The sequence below is a fragment of the Tachyglossus aculeatus genome, chromosome 4 (assembly GCF_015852505.1).
Source record: "Tachyglossus aculeatus isolate mTacAcu1 chromosome 4, mTacAcu1.pri, whole genome shotgun sequence".
Taxonomy (NCBI): domain Eukaryota; kingdom Metazoa; phylum Chordata; class Mammalia; order Monotremata; family Tachyglossidae; genus Tachyglossus; species Tachyglossus aculeatus.
In genome coordinates, this window is record NC_052069.1 from 114469258 (window position 1) to 114490982 (window position 21725).

Here is a 21725-nt window from a genome sequence, read left to right on the forward strand (position 1 = left end):
GGAAGGTGGGCCGGGAAGGGGAAGAACAGAACTGGAGGACTGAAGGAATTCCTCCGTCCAGCCCTGAAATGAAGGTACTTAACTCCTGGATAAAATGAGCAGGGCAGCTTTGGGAAACTCTGAACCGACAAGCAGGCTTCTCAGGTTACTCTTCGATCCCTTCCTGTCGCTCAGATTGCCAGATCACCCAGCAACTCTTGGGGTCTGGCGCTAACCCGGGGCCGAAGCCCCGCTCCCCAGCCAGATCACATGGGCTCCGTCAGTGTCCCCCTTCGCTCAAGAATCTCCCAGCTACTGGGACCTCAAGACTGCTGATTTTAGGTGTGAGAAAAGCCTGTCATAAATGTCAAGCCCAAATCTTCTTCTCTGCTTGGTAAAGCCCTGAATGTACCGCCAAGACACGTGGAATATCACTGGGGGATGACTGCAGCCATGTGGGCCAGGGTGCCCACAAGAACCTGCAGAGGAGAGCAGAAGCCAGCAGGGTCTCAGCCTCTCTCAGGTGGGCACTGGGAGGAGGGCAGCTTAGCTATAGGCCTTCACTGCTAGCCTTCCACAATCAATCAATGGCATTTACTGGGCGTTTACCACTTCTGGAGCACTGTACTAAGCGCCTGGGCGACTACAATGCAACAGAATTAGCTGACGTGTTCCCTAACCGTAGTGAGCTTACAGATTAGAGAACCAGCATGGCTCAGTGGAAAGAGCACAGGCTTGGGAGTCAGAGGTCATGTTGAATCCCGGCTCTGCCAATTGTCAGCTGTGTGACTTTGGGCAAGTCATTTAACTTCTCTGTGCCTCAGTTACCTCATCTGTAAAATGGGGATTAAGACTGTGAGCCCCTCGTGGGACAACCCGATCACCTTATATCCTCCCCAGAGCTTAGAACAGTGCTTTGCACATAGTAAGCACTTAACAAATGCCATTATTATTATTATTGTTAGAGGGGGAGACAGACATTAATATGTAGCACCTCCCCTGGCTTCCCATCCAACGTAATTTTACTCCAACAGACTTGATCTGCATTCAGCATTTCTCCTGGACTAACGTGGTCGAGGGGACCGACCGGCAAAGCCCCCACCTCCTCTTCAGAGCTTGACCCATCTCGGGCAGCCCAGAGGGCATAACCAGGTAGCCAATACAACCCCGGGACCTCAGTCAATCTTCTCTAGGTCAGGACATCTGGTAAAAGGCTTCTAGAAAGGACTCTGAGCCCCATCCTTTGACTTTGCCCTCCACGTTAGCCCAGTCCTAGCCCAGTCCAGGCCCAGTCGACGGGTCCAGAGAAAGGCGCTGGGGCCCATAATGCAATTAGCATTAGCGATGCGGAACAGGGGCTGTGAATTAGCCAGTTGAATGAAATCCCTAATGACCAAGAAATTGCCCCCTTTCTGCCTTTTCACTGCGACATGAAAAGGACTCTGCTCCCTCCGTCCCCAAAACGGAGCTGCTCAGTCCGTGACAGCCACGCCCCAGATGGAAACGAGACCCCCAACAATGACCAGGCCCCCTTGGTTTCTCTGCCTTGATTAGTAACTGGCACCTCTGGCTCTGATCTCATTCCTCACTTCGGCTTCTTCCCCTTCCCGCCCCAAGAACCTTCCACGATTAGAGGCCTTCCTCAGTAAACCCTCTCTTCCCTGGCACCCTCTGCCTTCTGCATCGTCAGTGCCCTTGGATCTGGACTTCGGGTTATTTGGTATTCATTCATTCACTCAATCGTATTTATTGAGCGCTTACTGTGTGCTACGCACTTGGAAAGTACAACTCAGCAACAGAGACAATCCCTGCCCAACAACGGGTTCACGGTCTAGAACAGGGGAGACAGACATCATAACAAATAAACAGGCATCAAAAGCAGCAATATAAATAAACAGTACAGATTTATACACATCATTAATAAAATAAATAGAACAACAGATAGGTACATACATTCACAATCGCTGCGGGGAAGGAAGGGAGGTAGAGCAGAGGGAGCCAGTCTGTATTCACCCTACCCTCAGATCTACAGCACTTGTGCACATATCTTGAAATTATATATTTTCAATTATTTATTTATATGAATGTCTGTCTCTCCCTCTAGATTGTAAGCTCACTGGGGGCAGGGAATGTGTCTGCAAACTGTTGTGTTGTTCTCTCCCTTAAGTACAGTGCGCTCTGCACATAATAATAATAATAATAATAATAATAATAATGGCATTTATTAAGCGCTTACTATGTGCCAAGCACTGTTCTAAGCGCTTAAGAGAAACAGTATGACCTAGTGGAAAAAGCACAGGCCTGGGAGTCAGAGGTCATGGGTTCTAATTCTGGCTCCGCCACTTACCTGCCGAGAGACCTTGGCCAAGTCACTTCACTTCTCTGTACCTCAGTTCCCCCATCTGAAAAATGGGGATTCAATACCTGTGCTCCCTCCTACTCAGAATGTGAACCCCATGTGGGATCTGATTATGTTGTATCTACCCCACTTGGCAGTGTTTGGCATATAGTAAGTGCTTAACAAATACCACAATCATTATTATTATTACTATTAGTATTATTATTTTGCCAATAATAATAAATACCATTGATGATAGCGATGATGATAAGAACCTTGTCCCCACCCCTTTCCCCCTGCAATAGCTGTTATCACCTGTTCCTTTTCCCTTCTGGTCTCTCTCTGGTAGAGAAGCAGCTTGGCCTAGTGGATAGAGCATGAACTGGGTGTCCAAAGGCCTGGGTTCTAATCCAGGCTCCACCACTTACCTGCTCTGGGAGGCCTAGGGCAAATCACTTAACTTCTCTGTGCCTCAATTTCATCATCCTACTTGGACTGTGAGCCTCACGTGGAACAGGGATTGCATCTGACCTGATTATTTTGTATCTACCCCAAGGCTTAGTACAGTTTTTGCACATCATAACAAATACTATATGCACTTAATTTCTCTGTGCCTCAGTTCCCTCATTTGCAAAGTGGTGATCCAGTATCTGTTCTCCCTCCTACTTAGAATTGTGAGCCTCTTGTGGGACCTGATTTTCTTGTATCTACCCTAGTGCTTAGTACAGTGTCTAGCACAAAGTAAGTGCTTAACAAATACCATTTAAAAAAAAAAAGGGGAAGGAGAGCTCTGGCTGGGTCCAAGCACCCCAAACACCCTAGGGGCAGACCCACCCTGGGTCAGGGACAAGGAAAATTTGCAGGAAGCTTCCTCACCTCTGGACTTCATCCCAATAAATCTGTTCTCCACAATATCGATGCGTCCAACTCCGTGCTTGCCGCTGTAGGAAAAGAGAAAAGAAAAGGTCAGCCTTGGGGTACCATGTCCTTCAAATTCCCAGGATGTTCCTTAAAGAGAAGAAGAGATGTGGTGGCAATGAAGTGACCCCAACTCCAACAACTTGGCTGTCGCCACTCGTCACATCCTCAGGCCCCAGGGGAATCCAGTGCCAGTTGGGGCCTGAGGATGCCCAGTAGGCCTGGTCCTCTCCCTCCCCATCCCAAAAGGGGCTGGCCAGGAAATGAGCTGAAAAACAGGACGAATACAGTTAAAAACAAAATCAAAGCCCTGAATCCCCAGAAAGTCAAGCAAAGACACATTTTGCAGCTGGTTTCCTGGTCCCTCCATGAGAGAAGGCTCCTGCACAGAGATTTTCCAATCAAAAGGCCCGGAAGAGTGGAGATCTCCAGCAAGACAAAAGAAAGAGAGCAGAACACCTGAGCCCAAGCAGCCCAAGGGGGCCCAAAAACTCACTTAGGGCTCTAGGCAAGGTGACTTAGACTTTCTGACTGACTGTAAGTTCTTTAAGTGCAGGGAAAAGGTCTGCTAATTATGTTGTACTGTACTCTCCCAAGTGCTTAGTACAGTGCTCTACACATAGTAAGTGCTCAATAACTACCACTGATTGACTGAATGACAGTTTGGTAGATCAAGATGACCTACCAAAGGTTTGCACAATCCCATCTGCTTGTGAGATAATAATAATAATAACGTTGGTATTTGTTAAGCGCTTACTATGTGCCAAGCACTGTAAGTGCTGGGGTAGATAGAGGGTAATCAGGTTGTCCCACGTGGGGCTCACAGTCTTAATCCCCATTTTACAGATGAGGAAACTGAGGCACAGAGAAGTTAAGTGACTTGCCCGAAGTCACACAGCAGACATGTGGCGGAGCCGGAGATGGCGACTGGGCATGGCTGAACGTGGGATCCAGGCCTCCTGACTCCTGACCACTGAGACCTGAGGCTCTTGCCTGACCTCCACTCACCCTGGACCTTGTTTCTCAGGGGGGTGAGTGTGCGGCGACCCAAGCAGTCTATACTTCACTCTGCTGCCTGGATCATCTTTGTGCAGAAACGCTCTGGGCATGTTACTCCCCTCCTCAAAAATCTCCAGTGGCTGCCAGTCAGCCTATGCATCAAGCCAAAACTCCTCACTCAGCTTCAAGGCTGTCCATCCCCTCACCCCCTCCTACCTCACCTCCCTTCTCTCCTTCTCCAGCCCAGCCCGCACCTTCCGCTCCTCTGCCGCTAACCTCCTCACTGTAACTCATACTCACCTGTCCCGCCGTCGACCCCCGGCCCACGTCCTCCCCCTGGCCTGGAATGCCCTCTCTCCACACATCTGCCAAGCTAGCTCTCTTCCTCCCTTCAAAGCCCTACTGAGAGCTCACCTCCTCCAAGAGGACTTCCCAGACTGAGCCCCCTTTTCCCTCTCCTCCTCCCCATTCCCCCCACCCTACTCCTTCCCCTCCCCACAGCACTTGTACATATATTTGTACAGATTTATTACTCTATTTTACTTGTACATATTTACTATTCTATTTATTTTGTTAATGATGTATATATAGCTTTATTTCTATTTATTCTGATGACTTGACACCTGTCCCCATGTTTTGTTTTGTCATCTGTCTCCGCTTTCTAGTCTGTGAGCCTGTTGTTGGGTAGGGACCGTCTCTATATGTTGCCAACTTGGACTTCCCAAGCACTTAGTACAGTGCTCTGCATACAGTAAGCACTCAATAAATACTATTGAATGAATGAATGAAGGAGACTTCTGGTACAGAAAGACAACCGGCAGAACTTACGCGACTTCATTCAGGTAAATGAAGAGGTCCAGGGCTGTGCAGCGGTTGGTACCGTCCTTCACGTTGGTCACCTGCACCGGAACACCTGGGGAGGAACGGCAAGGTTGGGCAACGAGACGGACACGGACGAGAGGTGGGAGGAGAGGGGAGGGAGAGACGGGTTTGTCTCGCCCTCCTTCATTGTCCCTCTTAACATCACCCGGAACACATTAAATAGACGTGACAGATATGGACTCTAAATAACTTCTTAAAAGAGCATGTGCGGGCCGTGGCACTGGAGGAAAAGGGGGCGAGAGAGGCCCGGGAATGAAAGAGAAAAGGCCATAAAAACGGTCCCCCACCACCCTCCTCCTCTTTTCCCCTGATACATTTAGGGGCTGTGAAATTGCAACCAGGCCCTTAACTAATTGAATTTCACGCTCTGCCATTGTCTTATCCCGAAGCACCTTCTGTCCCACCAGTTACCGGTGCAGGCTCCCAGCTAGCCACCCAATGGCAGAGGTTGGGCTGCTTTGGAAATGCGGACGGGAGCGCACAAACACACACATACACACACGAACACACACACACACACAAACACACACCCAAAGAGCGGCGGGGCAAAGCCCGGCACATGTTTCCAGCGATCCGCCGGACGAGGGTGAATGGGTTCTAGGACTCTGCCAATGGCAGGCCGGGCTTGAGGGAATGTCAGGGGGCTTCATGAATGAATTATTACACTTCTAAAAAGAGAGCCTGCGGAGGGAGGGCAGTGATGGAGGTGGTGGTTGGAGGGTGAAGGTGGGGGGTGGGTGGGGAGGGTGGGTAAGGAGGGTGACTTTGAATAGAGAGAGGCATTTTCTTTAGCAGTGTGAAATGAGCAATAAATGTATTAGGAGGCTGACAAGGGGGCTGTAACTGCGACAAAGAAAAGCTGTTCAAAGTTGGACTCTAATCTCCCTTCCATCTGCCCTTCTCATTACCATTTAGCGAGCTATCAGTTGCCAATCCGCTCTCAATAGCCGTCTTTTGAGTCTTTATTACGGAGGCGCCCGCTAGCGTGACTACACTGAAGGGTCTGTCAGCATTTCCATTCTTAACCCCCATTTCCAGGGGTTTTATAACTCGGTTGTAAATTGCTATTAAATGTAAGTCTGGGCAATAATGAACCCTAAAGCCCTTCTCACCAACTCCCCCGTTCTCCTTTCTCTCCCTGGCTCCCTTTCTATTATCATCTTAGCCGGGGTATTGGACGGGATCCACCCGGCGGAGGGCGGACATTGTTGGGCCTGTTGTTGGAGAAAGCCGCTTATCCTTTAAAATAGTTAATAATTAGATTAAAACTTCAAATAAATTAACTAGGTGATGAATGGAGAATAGCCCGGGGAGGGCTGCTTTTTGCTGCCGCTTTTTCTTTTCCCCCCGGCGCTCCCCAAGACATTAAAATGGATCGACTTTCTTCCCTGAGTCTAGATGAGTCAAGGGTCCTGGCATGGAGACAGCCCCAGCGGGTTTCCACATTGCTTACGTGGCGGAGACGGGAGTGTGAGGTAGCTGGGAAATAGCCTTTGCTGTGTCCACGCGGCTGGCGAGCTGCCCTTTAGGGCAAGAAGCTCACTGTGGGCAGGCATCTTGTCTACTGACTCTGTTGTACTGTTCTCGTCCAAGCGCTTAGTAGAGTGCTCTGCACACAGTAAGCTCTCAATAAATAGCATTGACTGACTGATAGTTCAAGCCTTTCATACATTCATAGTTCAACATATATATTGAGCACGTACTGTGCACACAGAACTGTACTAAGCACTTGGGAGAGTACAATCCCTATCCACAGCAACAGGTCTAGAGGCAGGAGGCAGGCATCAATACAAAATAAATATATTACAGATCTATACATAAGCACTATGGGGCTGGGAGTAGGGAAGAACAAAGGGAGGAAGTAAGGGCGATGCAGAAGGGAAAGAGGAGCCTAGTCTGGGAAGGCATCTTGGAGGAGATGTGCCCTCAATAGGCTATTCAGGAGGTCTTTGGTCCCCATCCTGTGCCCCCGAAAGCCTCTCTGAGGGTAGGGGGAATAATGGGGTGTGGGACCCCTGATAAATCCAGAATAGAGAACTCAAACACCACTTATGGGGCAGAGTAACGCTGGAACACTAAACAACCTGCACTTACAAACTAAAAAGTCTCAACTGTTACCTAAAGCCTTGACTTGCTCCCTTTATAATAATAATAATGGTATTTGTTAAGCACTTACTATGTGCAAAGCACTGTTCTAAGCACTGGCGAGGTTACAAGGTGATCAGGTTGTCCGGGGCGGCGGGGGGGGGGCTCACAGTTTTATTCCCCATTTTACAGATGAGGTAACTGAGGCACAGAGAAGTTAAGTGACTTGCCCAAAGTCACACAGCTGACAGTTGGCAGAGCTGGGATCTGAATCCATGACCTCTGACTCCAAAGCCCATGCTCTTTCCACTGAGCCATGCTGCTTTATTCAACCTCCCTCCCAGCCCCACAGCACTTATGTACATATCTATAATATTACTTATTTATTTTAATGGCTGTCTTCCCCTCTAGACTGTAAGCTCCTTGTGGGCAGGAAATGTGTATATCATCATGTTATATTGTATTTGAGAAGCAGCGTGGCTTAGTGGAAAGAGCACGGGCCTGGGAGTAGGAGGTTTTGGTTCTAATCTCTGTGCCACTTACCTGCTGTGTGAACTTGCGCAAGTCTCTTAACTTCTCTGGGTTTCAGTTCTCTCATCTGTAAAAATGGGGATTAAATCCTACTCCTTCCTACCTAGACTGTAAGCCCCATGTGGGATAGGGACTATGTCCAAATTGATAGTCTTGTGGATATGTCAGCGCTTAGAATAGTGCTTGGCACACAGTAACTTCTTAACGAATACCATACTTATTATTATTATTACGCTCCCAAGCGCTCAGTACAATGCTCTGCACACAGTAAGTGCTCAAATATGACTGACTGACTCACTGAGTTAAGCAGTGGACATTAGCTGAGCTAACTCTCCAGGGTTTCCTTCAAACTTTGGAGGAGGACCCCTGGGTCTCTCTGAAGTGCCACAAGTAGTACTAAAATAATAATAATGATGGCATTTATTAAGCACTTACTATGTGAATATTTATTTACTTTGTACATAAATATGTCCATGTACATAAATATGTACATATTTACTTTATACATACTTCGTACTTTGTACATATTTATTCTAATCATTTTATTTTGTTAATATGTTTTGTTTTGTTGTCTGTCTCCCCCTTCTAGACTGTGAGCCCACTGTTGGGTAGGGACTGTCTCTATATGTTGCCAACTTGTACTTCCCAAGCGCTTAGTACAGTGTTCTGCACACAGTAAGCACTCAATAAATACGATTGATTGATTGACTGATTGTTGGGTAGGGACCATCTCTATATGTTGCCAACTTGTACTTCCCAAGCGCTTAGTAAAGTGCTCTGCACACAGTAAGTGCTCAATAAATATGATTGAATGAATGAATGAATGTGCAAAGCACTGTTCTAAGCGCTGGGGAGGTTAGAAGGAGATCAGGTTGTCCCACGGGGGGCGCACAGTCTCAATCCCCATTTTACAGATAAGGGAACTGAGGCCCAGAGAAGTTAAGTGACTTGCCCAAAGTCACACAGCTGACAGTTGGCAGAGCCGGGATTTGAACCCCTGACCTCTGACTCCAAAGACCAGTCTCTTTCCACTGAGCCATGCTGCTTCTCAATCATGGGTGGGCATGCCCTTTTTTAAGGCATCCAACACTCTCGGGGAGGTTCTTAGTTCCCCCTGCCCAGATTTGGATTTCTTTGAGTTCTTTGGTGTGAAGCAGGATCCTCGAAACAGGATTATACACTATCTACAACAGAATGTGCTGAGAAACACGGTAGATGATCCTAGTTCTAATACTATACGTTGTGCTTATGTGTCACTTCCCAAGTGCTTTGCTCTCAGAAGCCGCTCAATAAATACCACTACTACTATACATCAGAGACTACGGGTCATTTGGCCAGGGGGTAGGGTTGGCATTCAACAGCCCAGATGCTCTTACCCCAAGAGAGGAGAGAAAGCTAATAGGTCTTAAGAAAGCAGTGTTGTCTAGTGGATAGAGCACGGGCCTAGGAGCCGGAAGCACCTGGGTTCTAATGCTGGGTCCGCCCTTGTCTTCTGTGTGACTTTGGACAAGTCACTTCATTTTTCTGTGCCTTAGTTACCTCATCTGTAAAACGGGGAATAGGACTGTAAGTCCCACGTGGGAAATGGACTATGTTCAACCTGATTTCCTTGTATCTACCCCAGCGCTTAGAACAGTGCCTGGCACAGAGTAAGCACTTAAGAAATACAATAAAAAAAGAAAGGTGGGGTAACTGTGAACTGATATCTTTGGTTCTGGGAAGAGTGTAAGGTTTAGGGCCTAAGAGAAGATATTACAGCTCCCGTCTTGCTGCTTCTCTTCTACCTGTCCAAAGCCAGGAAAGGAGTCTGTCCTCTGGCCTGTGCCTGTTTTGAAAGGTCTGATGGGCCTGGGGATAAAGACCATCAGTTTTTGTTTTTTAAAATGGTACTTCTTAAGTGTTTACCACGTGCCAGGCACGGTCCTAAGCATTAGGGCAGATACCAGTAATCAGGATGGACACAGTCTCTATCCCTCGTGGGGCTCGCAGTCTTAATTCCCATTTTACGGATGAGGAGACTGAGGCCCAGAGAAGGGAAGTGATGGGTCCAAGGTCACACAACAGACAAGTGGCAGAGCCAGGATTAGAACCCATGTCCTTCTGAATCCCAGGCCTGTGCTCTATCCGCTAGGCCAGGAGCGTTAAGGTTGGAAATCCACCACAAGTCCCTCTTAATCTGCCAGAAAATGGAAGGCATAAGAGCTCCTTCTTCTCATGGTTTCCCACTTTTCCCATCTAGCCCCTACTACATCTATCCTCCCACTCAGTGTGCCCAGGTTCCAGATTGGAGATCCAGGTAGAGCTCATTCACTTCTAAGCCAAGAATAAGAGAAGCCTGCGATGACTCGGAGCTTCAAGTCAAAGCCATCTGATACTCTGGACAGCGGCACTCGATCCAGAGAGAAGAAGAACCTCAAGAAAGGAGAGGACCAGGGGCCAGAGAATACCGTCCCCCTGCTACGGACTTACCTTTCTTGAACTCAATCTCCAGGATATCTGGGCTATTTGGAGCCTTCAAGGGGTCCTGCGTCTTGGTGTAGAGCCCAGCGGGGGCCTGGTTCTGAAAAGGAAGGGAGAGGACGTTAACGGAGGCCTGGTTCTGAAAAGGAAGGGAAAGGAAGTTAATGTACCAAAGAGGGCTGAGATTTCTATCCATCACACCTCGTCTATGCACCAAGCCACCTATCCCAATTGGAGAGATAAAAGATGCTTCCTTCTGCCTAGCTTGTTGATGTATGGTAGGAAGGCACTTATGCACCTGAAGAGCTGAACCGGATGCCCGTCCACTGGGGTTAAACTGGACGCCCACCTGCCGGGGCTGAACGGGACACCCACCTGCTAGACCCAACCATCCTCCACTTGGCCGGGAGTGCTGGCCCTCCAGGCTGGCACCAGCCAAAGTCCCCCCCAACTCGCAGCCGGGTGCTGCCACCACAAAGGAGTGTGCCGGGCTCTCCGGGAGCCTGGAAACAAAGGGCTAAAGAAATCAGACAATTTTTCCCCTCAACTTGATCTCATCTTTTTCTTCGACGCCCCCACAGCTGGAGATGGAATAGCTGTGGAGGAACAAGTCAGGCAAGAAAAAGTGTGACTTTGGAGGGGAGAGGCATGCACGTACTTCCCGGGAGAGCGAGCGAGAGAGGGAGAGACACACACGCAGACGCTGAGAATTGGGGTTTATTCTGCACTGACCGAAAAGCTAATGACTAACCGTGACCCCAGCAGGTGCTCTGGCAGGCTGGGCTTTTCCACCGTGTCCCCGAGGTTAATACAGCCAGGGGAAAATAGAGGAACAAAGCAAAAACCCATTTGAAAACACATCAACCTTTATGTATATTTTTTCCGGACTTATAGTAAAGAGGCCTCTTATCTCTTTTAAACCGTGGCAACAGCTTAGGCGGCTCGCTGGAAACACGCTCTCGCAATTAGCTTACGCCTCGGGACGCACTGGGGGCCAGATCTGGAAAGCAGGATGGCTGAGTCTTTCCATCCAGAGAGGTGGCCCTCTCCTCTATTTTCCCACCAAATCCAAAGTTATTATTATCATTATTATTATTAATAATATAATAACTGTGGTATTTGTTAAGTGCTTACTATGCACTTAAGGATTGTACTAAGGATTGTACGAGGCACCAGGGTAGATACAAGATCATCAGGTCCCTCATGGGGCTAACAATTCAATTCAATTCAATTGTATTTATTGAGCTACAACAGTCTAGGTAGGAGGGAGAACAGGGACTGAATCCCCATTCTGCAGATGAGGGAACTGAGGCACAGAGAAGTGACTTGCCCAAGGTCACATGGCAGACAAATGGCCAAGCTGGCACCAGGGGGATCCTCTGGCTCCCAGGACTGTGCTCTTTCCACTAGGTCACGTGGCTTCTCCAGAGACTGGGGTGCCCTCCTCTCTCAGCTGGCTGTGTCCCTCTAATTAATATTCTGAGGGAGCTTTCTGATCTCTCTTCATTTTAGACCAGACACTGATTAGAAGCCAGTTTGACAAGAAGTCATCCCATCAGCTTCTCCCGACCTCTGAAGGTCCACTAGGCCAGATGTCAAAAACCCTTGAGGGCCAGGAAACCGTGTCTAGTTCCCACCTAGGTATTCTTTGCCAGCACATAATACAGTGCTCTGCACGTGATAAGTACTTAATAAGTTCTATTACAATTAGACGCCCCACCCTGCCCCACATCTACCATTGGCTTAAGACCCTGAAGCTCAACTCCCACCTCCCTGGGTCCAGAGGACAGGGTGGGATGAGATGAATTTCCAGGCCCTTTAATCCACCCCAAACTCCCCAAGCACATGAAGCATTGGTGGCATCAGCTGACTCTGGAAGTATAACCAGCCACTGCGGCTGGGCGTGCGAAAGAGAAGATTCCCTGGAGCAGGCTGGAGTGCCCATCCACCTCCCCACAACCCCCTTGGGTCCCCATCCACCTCCCCACAACTCCCTGGGTCTATAACTCTCCCATTTCTACTTTGCCAGAGGGTAGTTCTCAAAGGAAGGGGTCTAAAAGGACACATGCGATGAGGGTGCAGATGAGACAGCAGGAATAAGGACTCTCTTCTGTGTCTCATTGTAATCCCTACCCATTTCTCCCTCACTCTCCACTCAGTTTCCCTGATCACACTGCTCCCCACCTCCTCTCAGCAGGTCTGTCTCTGAAGGGCACACTGGCTCTTGCCTCTCAAGAAACCCCAAGAAATGAAACCACCTTCTACCTTCAGGAAATCGAATGGAGGCAACTGACCTTCCCATGTAGACTCAGACTACTAGGCCTGTCTGCACACAGTCCGGGTGTGTCAAGTCCATCCTGGATCGGAATTGCTCACGTGCCAGGAGCCAGCCGAGTCCAGGGGCCAAGGGCCGATAGAAAAACACAGTGGGCTCCTGGGCAAATGACAAGCTGGGGCCAAAAGGGCCTGAATTCTGATCCTGACTGCCTCCCGAAATGCTGTGTGACTTCAAGCAAGTCTCCGCCCCTCACGGGCTTCAGTTTCCTCCACATGCTAAGCTGCCTCCAGAAAGCGAAGGGAAGCAGCGTAGACTAGAGATAAAGCACCGGTCTGGCGTTCTGGGTTCTAATCCCAGCTCCGCCACTTGCTTGCTGTGACCTTGGGCAGGTCACATCGTCTCTGTGCCTCAGGTTTCTCAAAGGCAAAATGGGGGTTCAATGCCTATTCTCCCTCCTTTTGTATTCAGCCTGATTAACTTGAATCTACCCCAGAACTTAGGACGGCGCTTGACATATATTAAGCACTTAACAAATACCATAAAAAAGTTGAAAAACTAGCATCGGGGACAATAAAATATGGTACAAATATTTAAAGGACAGGGTGGAATCAAACCATCTGAAAGCTAATGAGCCCACCTCCAGCTCTCAAACACAACATGAAAACTACATCAAATACTAACTACAAAATCTTATGGAAGAAGATATATCAAATAACATGTATAGATATGTAAAGGCTTCCTTTTCCCCATAGGGTTCCGTCTGAGGATCGTTCCATGGACCACATTCTAAAAATCTGAAGTCATTCCAGACACACTATACTACACACACAGACTAAACTTGGAAAACAACCACATAACATTTTTTGACATTGTTCTTTTGGTTCCAGGGTAGCAAGTGGCCAGAAGAGACCTCCCAACTCATTGTGAGCAGGGAATGTGTCTGTTTACTGTCATATTGTACACCCCCAAGCGCTTAGCACAGTGCTCTGCACACAATAAGCACTCAGTAAACGCAACTGAGTGTAGGTGGGTGGGGAGTGGGGGGGTAAGGGACATGTCAGGTGAGCGGGCTCTCAAAAACTGAAGGATTGAGAAGCCTTCACTGCTCTGAAGAGCTCCAGCACCTGTTGAGAGGACATGGGCAATTCCTGGATTTTTCCCTTCATTCATTCAATCGTATTTATTGAGCGCTTACTGTGTGCAGAGCACTGTACTAAGCACTTGGGAAGTACAAGTTGGTAACATATGGAGACGGTCCCTACCTAACAACGGGATAACAGTCTAGAAGGGGGGGGACAGACAACAAAACGAAACATGTGGACAGGGGTCAAGTCGTCAGAACAAATAGAATTAAAGCTAAATGCACATCATTAACAAAATAAATAGAATAGAGGAGGTGGGTGCCAGAGGCACCTTATAGTCCCTGATTGCCTGCCTGATCCTGCAGAGAGAATGGAAGGCAAGGAGAGCAAACCTCTGAGAGCAGCCTGGTCTCTCAAGCCATTCTCCGGGAAAGGGCATATTTCAGTTCCCTCTCCCAGCTCCCCATGGCTCTCCCTCCCTTTAACCAGCACATACATGAACACATGCTGCTGCACACACAAATTACCCACTGTTGGATCGCAACCCCCGATCATACTTATTAACTCAGCAAAAACTGCCGGAGATGATGAAAAACTTTGTGTTCTGAAGGATGTGGGGCTGTTGCGGGAGGTGGCGGGGAGGGAAGGAGGAGGTGTGGTGAGGAGGCTGCAAAGTATTAAAAACTCTTTACTAAACATTGGAAGTCAGTGTCAGGTAGTTTCCAATTTCCTAACCCAAGTCTGACAGCCCCCATTAAATAAAATAACTAAATAGAAATAAAATGACATTTGCCTGGCATTCTGTCGTCACCGTGCATGTCTGCTTTCTTTTTACTCTCTCTTCTAAAAGCACAGTTCAAATGACAAATAGTTTGTTGCAGTGTATCAATGCCTTCTATTTATCCATCCCGGCAGGGGGGCTGGTCTTGCAATGTCATCTTTAAGGGGAAAAAAGGAAGAGAGTGTGGAAAAAAAAAGAGAGAAAGAAAGCACGAAACAGGGCCAGAGGAGAAGAGATTGGGAGCAAATGGCCCATGAACTAAACCATGATGTAGAGCTATGATCGATGCCGCAAATGGTTTATTCATCCGTCTGATATTGTGGTGCCCGAGGACTGAATGAACTCTTTCAGTGTGCCATATGAAGTTGAGGCAAGTAAATTTCTATCTTTCTTCGCATTAGCTGCCTCATTGCCCTTCAATCGGGCCTCACGGAGGCAGAAAATGGCTCAACCATCTGCTTTCAAATCCCTCCGTTTGTCAGGTCTCAGGGGTTTTTTGGGGTGGGGGGATGGAGCACCTCCCAGCGGCGGTCGCTCCCCTCCCAGACACCCGTCCCCGTGGCGGCCAGCTCCGCAGCCCGGGAGGGAGGGCTCGGCCCTCTTCATCCCCCAGAGGCAAAGAGCCACCCCTTGCAGCAAGTCTCCACCGACCCCTTTTCCCACCCTGGGCCCCGGTCAACCCCACTTCTGTAAACTGCCGATAGAATCGAAGGCCGCAAGGGACTGGGGTTCTCACTGGTTCATGCCCTGGCCTTCCTTCTTCTCGGGCCTTCGCTGGGCTGGCAACCTGGATATCAGTGATTCCGGAGCCAATCCCACCCCTGCACCCCAACGCACCAAGCTGAGATCCTGAAAGGGCAAAATATTGTTTTGGGGGCAGCTGTGGAGTTGGCAGAGTTCTTCAGCTGAAGCACAGGTGATGCGTCCCTAAACCACTAAATAATCCTCTCTTGCTCTTTTTCATAATTCTTTTCTAGACCCTCAAAGGCAGGCAGCTCCAAAGGAGAGAAAGTTATGCTGTCTCCTCCATCCCAGCTTGTTTGAACCACCTGCCCTGTGGAGTTATCTCAGAAGTCTCCTCTGGAGAGATGTGTCCTTTCAGGGCCTGGGCTCTCCTTCTCCTGGAGATAGACACCTTCACTACTTTCTCAATCTTGATATCCATATTCTCTCTCTCTCTCTCCTCTGCTGTTGCTTTGAGAGGCAGAGAGAAGATTAAAACCAAAGCCTCCTGGGGATTGGTGCTCTGCAGGTCTCACTCCCTAAGTTTTTCTGCTTACGTGTTTCCCACTTCTCTCTCCGCTGAATTAAACAGCCTGGTCTGTGGGAGTGATGGGCCCATCAGAAGCTGCTCAGATCATCAAAATATTGATGGACTGCAGATATTTTCCTGTCTCTGCCCCCATCTCTCTCCTTCCCTCCATCTCCCTCCCACCCCGTCTTCCTCTCCCCCACCGTTCCCCGGTCCCCCAACCTCTCGGGCCTCTCTTCCTTCCCTCTGACTGACTGTATAATTAGCGGTGACGGATAGTTCAAGTAGTTTTCCTAAGTGTTGTCAGGCTGCTGGAGCATGAACTGGAAAGACTCAGGCCAGCAGGCAGCAGCACCGGGAGCTCTATTAGGACACAGGGAGAGCAGGTCCCACGCCCTTGTGAGTGACACACGCAGTACTGAGCCGGCCTCCCTCAAGAGCCATCACCTCAGGGCCCACCACCTCAGGGAAAGGCGGCAGCCCTGAGGGCCTCAGAAGCCCCTGTAAGTCATACCCGAGGGCCTCAGGAGCTGTGGAAGCTGGGGTGCAAGAGGGATGTCTCTCTCCCCTGACAGGCGAGCCAGGGAAAGAGAAGTCCAGGACTATCTTCTCGGGGGTCACTGATGCACCCCCACTACGCCCAGCTCCATGGCACTCACGTTCATATCTTCACATTCTGCCATTTTCCCTATCTAAAATTGATTTTAACGTCCGTCTTTCCCACTAGACTTTAAGTGCCTTGAGGGCAGGGACTGAGTCTACCAACTTGATTGCACTGTACTCTCCCAAGAGTTTAGTACAGTGTTCTACACACAGTAAGTGCTCAATGAATACTCTTGAGTGATTGATCGATTAGAACTACAGGTGCAATGTTAGGCTTCCCCACTACTCCTGAGCCTGCTCCAAGAACCCTGCAGGGACACGCCTTCCGTGCTGCTTGGCTGCAGATCCCCAACCAGCCCCTCTCCAACCGCTTTTAGCATGGTGTAGTGGGTAGAACAGGGGCCTGGGAATTAGGAGGTCATGGGTTCTAATTCCGGCTCCATTGCTTGCCCACTGGGTGACCTTGGGCAAGTCACTCCACTTCTCTGTGCTTCAGTTACCTCATCCGTAAAATGGGGATTGAGTCTCTGAGCCCCACGTGGACAGAGACTGTGTCCAACCTGATTTGCTTGTATAATAATAATAATAATGATAGCATTTATTAAGTGCTTACTATGTGCAATGCACTGTTCTAAGCGCTGGGGAGGTTACAATGTGATCAGGTTGTCCCACGGTGGGGCTCACAGTCTTAATCCTCATTTTACAGATGAGGAAACTGAGGCACAGAGAAGTGAAGTGGCTTGCCCAAAGTCACACCTGGCAATTGGCAGAGCTGGGATATGAACCCATGACCTCTGACTCCAAAGACCAGGCTCTTTCCACTGAGCCACGCTGCTTCTCTACGCTGCTTGTATCCACCCCAATGCTTAGTACAGCTCCTGGCACATAGTAGCCGCTTAAATACCACAATTATTATTATTATTTCTACTCCAAGCAGAACCTAGACAACCCCTTCCCCCAACACCGCAGGCGAGACAGAGCTGGGCGGGTGCCATGAGGGGGTAGGGAAGTTGCAAAAGAAGGGCTGGTGTACACAGACATCTCTCTATTCCAGTGTTTGAGTTCTCCCCTTCCCCACCCCGGAGAAGAGGAATTAAAAGACTCACACCCTCAGGGAGAAAAGCCCTCAACTTCAAAAAGAGCAGAGGCTGCTGCAGACTGGCTAGGGCTCAGGTTCAGGGAAGACTAGAGTTTTCTAGTCAGGGACCACCTCATTGGCTTCTGATCGAGGAGGGAGAGACTGGGATAAATGATTCTTCTAACACCTTCCCCACTCCCCCTGCCTCCAGACACCCCTCCCGTCTCCTCCCCACCGCCCGGAGCGCTGCCAGGGAGGAGCTGGGCCTGAAAGCCGGTTGGTCTCTGGGCTCCCTCTCTCTTTACAAGTGCCTCATCTGTCTAATTGCTTCTTTATTGTCTCAGGATGACATTTTCTCCTTCTGTGTTGCCCTGAAATATTTCTTTCCCCTATTCATCCAGGCAGCAATTAAAAAAAAATAAAAGAAAAAGGACTCCAAACCCATCTCGGAGAGGGGGGTGATGGGGAGGAGACCAGAACACAGGCAGGGCCCAGCCCCGGCCCCACACACAGCCCCCCGTGAAATTTCAAATTAGGCCGCAAATCCATCAGACACTGTCGGCTCGAGGAGCCACCACAGGACGAGGATGTTAAGGAAATGATAAATTACCTTGGGATTCTCCAGGATTCCAGCCTCGTAGCTACAGGGAAAGAAGAGAGATAAAACCAGTGAGAAGAAAATCAAACGGGAGGGAGGGAGGAAAAACATGAAAACAAATAAAAGAAGACCAATTGGCCCAGACCTGGAGACCTTCTATCCTCTGCCATCTTCCCTCAGGTGAACCCCCTTCTAACTTCAACCCCTCAGCTGACTGCATCCCCCACCGATTCACTTTAAATTTCAGGTGCCGCTGGTTCTAACAAGGCAAGTCAAAGTACTGAGTAATTCTTGGACCCTACAGAGACATTGTGCTGGATCAGGCCCTTACTACTTATTCTCTGGGGGGACAAGTAATCATTGTGCTGTTGCTGGAGACCCTGGACCTTCAGGGTCCTTGCTCACTGGGAAACAAGCAGCCAGGAGCCCAAAGTCTCCCCTCCTGACTCTGTAGATGAGTTCCTCTGCCCACCCTCTGGCTAAGTCACTTATCCTCTGTGCCCAAGTTTTCCCAGCTGTGGAATGGGGTTCAGATGACCTGCCACTCACTTATTTTGCAAAGCTGCCCAGGGATGGGAAGGGTTGATAACAACAATGATTCTTGTTAAGGGTTTACTACGCGTCAAATCCTGGGCAAATGTTGGGGAGGATGAAAGATAAGTTGATTAGACACAGGCCCTTTTCCCATATGGGGCCCACAGTCTAAAGGAGAGAGACTAAATATTTAATCCTCATTTCATAGATGAGGAATCTGAAGCCCAGAGAAGGTATGTGGTTTGCCCCCAGTCACACAGCAGGCAAGGGAAAGAGGCAGAATTAGAACCCAGGTCTTCCGACTCCCCAGACTGTACTCTTTCCACTAGGCAACACAGGGCCTTGGGAGGGAGTAGAAAAGAATAGGAGCCACTGGATTTGGGGAATTGGTGGGTGGAGGGGAGGAGACAAGAAAGGGAAAAAACGATCACTAGCAGGTGGTGACTGGTACAGGACGATGCAGAGTGAGCTTAGACTAACAGAGGAGGGAAAGGAAAGGGACTGAATCCAAAAACGATCACTAACAGGTGGTAACTGGTACAGGATGATGTAGAGTGAGCTTAGACTAACAGAGGAGGGAAGGAAAGGGACTGAATCCTGCCACCAGATGAAAAATGGGTAAATAGAATATAAAGGAGCACCTCTCACTGGGCCATTTTCTGACCTGCTGATGGAACCTCCCACTCCTCTGAAGTTTCTCCTTCCCTGTCTCCCTCCCCCAACCCACACACAGTCCTCACCTGATGTGCATCAGGTTCTCATCCATGCTCCATGGGCTCTTGGGAGTAACGGGGACAGGGATGCCATGTTGCTGGAGGAAAGAAACAAAACCCAACTGTAACTACTTGAGGAGCCGCTGGAGAAGGGCGAGTGTCAGAGTGACTGGGTACTGCGGAACCCTCCTGTTGAAGTTCCCGGCTAGTCCCAGGGAATACTGAGCCTCAGGGGAAAAGCAGCCCCCACAACACCCCCCACACCAGCAGCGCTAGACTCTCAGGGCTATGGTTGACCTTCAACGTGGAGAGGATTCTCAGCCCTCCCAACATAAACCTGGAAAGAAGAGAGAAAAAGCAGGGACCAGCCCAGGCAGTGGCCCGCCTCACTCATATCTGCTTTTCAAGGTTATCGAAAGACAACCTTTTTATGAAAACAGGGAAATAACGTGAGGACAGAAGCAGGTTCATTTCAGAGCAAGCTTGTGCAGGACAATAGGTGAAGGAAGTGGTCATGGGAGGAGCGAGTTTGGGGAAAGCTTGTACAGTTTCATGAAACATTCCCCATTGCTTGCCTCTTTTCCTCAATGCATAAGATTAGATCCCATCTCTTCCAAAAGCCCTTCCCTGACTAAGCTCTCATTTCCTCTTTTCTCACTCTTCTGCATTGGCCTTGCCCTTAGATTTGCACTCCCTTACTCACCCCTCCATCGGCCCCACAGCACTTATGTAGATATCCAAAATTAATTTATTTATATTAATGTTTGTCTCCCCCTTTAGACTGTAAGTTCACTGTGGGCAGAGAACCTGTCTGCCAACTCTGTTATCTGTTATATTGTAATCTCTTAAGCTCTTAGTACAATCTTCTTCACACAGTAGGTGCTCAATATGATTGATTGACTGAGCAGAGAACAGGACTCCCGGGAGGAAGTTAGGTGAAGACATCACCAGCCTTGCCTTGCTTTCCTGCTCTAAGGAGGTAGCACTGAAGCAGCGTGGCTCAGTGGAAAGAGCACGGGCTTTGAAGTCAAGGGTCAAAGATACACAGTGATGTATCGCCCTTTCACATACACCGCTACTCCAATCTCACCCACTGTCTCCATTTTTCTTCCATGCCCAGCCTCACTTCTGGGGGGACCACACAGCTAGGATGTGCCTGCAGCCGTGCTCGAAGTACACACTCACACCCACACAGACATAAAACCCGTCCCTCTAACAAGGTTGCTAACTGCCTCAATTATCTGATTACATTTCAATTGGTGAAATTGCCTGTGAAAAGTAGGTGTATACGCAGGGCACCAAATTAATGGGAGAAATAACGGGGGCAATGTTGCTCCTGGAAAAGACAAAAAGCAGTAAGTGGATTATCCAGGGGCTGTCTGCCCTGTTAAAATGAAGAGCGAACGTCTCAGCTCCTCCTGGGGTGGCTGGGGAGCTGCTGGGATCCCAGCTTAGGCTCCAGGGAATGAGGCGGAGCGAGGAACGGAGGGGTCAGGAGACCTGGGAGAAGGGGTGACGGCTCTAGGCTTGGGCTAAAATCTAGGCCCAAGCCAGTGGGTTTCTTTCAGCTACTTTCCTGCTCCTTTAGCCTCAGAGAGGAAATGATTCCAATTTTAAAAGCAGACCCAACGCACAAAGATGCTGAGCCAAAAAGTCCCCTCCAGTCCCCTCTTGAGCTGATTAAGTCTCAGGTGAACACAGGGAGAGTGTCCTTGAGGATTTTATTTGAACGCTGCAGAGTGGGTGAACGCAGTAGCCAGGGAAAGGCCGGGGAAACCAAGGAGCCTTGCCTCAGCTCTCCTTTTGGTCCTAGGCTTCCTCGCTGACTTGGGTTGGTTTTGTGGTTCTGGGGCAGTCCCGGGAAGGGCTCTGGGATCCTGGGAAGACAACCCTGGGTCTAATGAAGATTGTCTGAGCCCCATTCTTGCTCAGGCTTTGTCGGCAGGAAGTGTCTCACAGGGTGACTTTAAGAACACTGGTTCTTGTGTTCAGATGGTTCTCTAAAGCTGGAAAAACCCCACAGCCACAAATCCTCAATCAGGGGAGAGAGTCCAAATAGGGAAAAACCTTCACCTCCTTGTAACTCGTCCAGTGACTCTCCCCCTGGCTTGCGGGCCCAGTCTCCCTGCACCTCTTCCGTACAGGATCAGCAGTACCTTTAGAGTATAAGCTCATTGCACAAAGGGAATATATGTTTATTGTTGTATTGTATTCTCCCAAGAGCTCACTACAGTGCTCTGCACCCAGTAAGCGCTCAATAAACACAACTGACTGACTGACTGACAATTTCTTATCACTGTTGGTACAGAGCCCTGTCTGAGCCCCTTGGTGGGGCCCGGCTCTTGAAGAAACTACAATCCACCTTCCCTCAGCTACTTTGCCCCTGCCCCTTCCTGAAGCATCCCGGGTCAGGGACAGAGGAAGTAAAAGGAGAAGAGAAAAGACCCTCAGAATCACAAACCCGGGCACGGTGACTGACCATTACTGGTCTGGGAGGAATGGTGGGCCTGCCCTGCAGAACAGCTAAGTGGGCTTGGCTACCTCCGGGCTTCCATTCTCCTCAACTCCCTTCCCTCCCATCCCATTCTATGGGGGTCGACAGATGGCTTGACTT

General features: G+C 49.2%; 1 protein-coding gene across 1 annotated transcript in view; it reads right to left on the bottom strand.

Moving 5' to 3' along the window:
- Positions 1-21725, bottom strand: part of ASS1 (argininosuccinate synthase 1) — a 99059-nt gene that overhangs the window by 27063 nt on the left and 50271 nt on the right. The window contains exons 8-12 of the mRNA XM_038745109.1: positions 19139-19209; positions 17877-17907; positions 10202-10292; positions 5063-5147; positions 3194-3258 (exon numbers count right to left, since the gene is read on the bottom strand). Coding sequence (XP_038601037.1) covers positions 3194-3258; positions 5063-5147; positions 10202-10292; positions 17877-17907; positions 19139-19209 — 343 coding nt within the window. The remainder of the gene's footprint in view (positions 1-3193; positions 3259-5062; positions 5148-10201; positions 10293-17876; positions 17908-19138; positions 19210-21725) is intronic.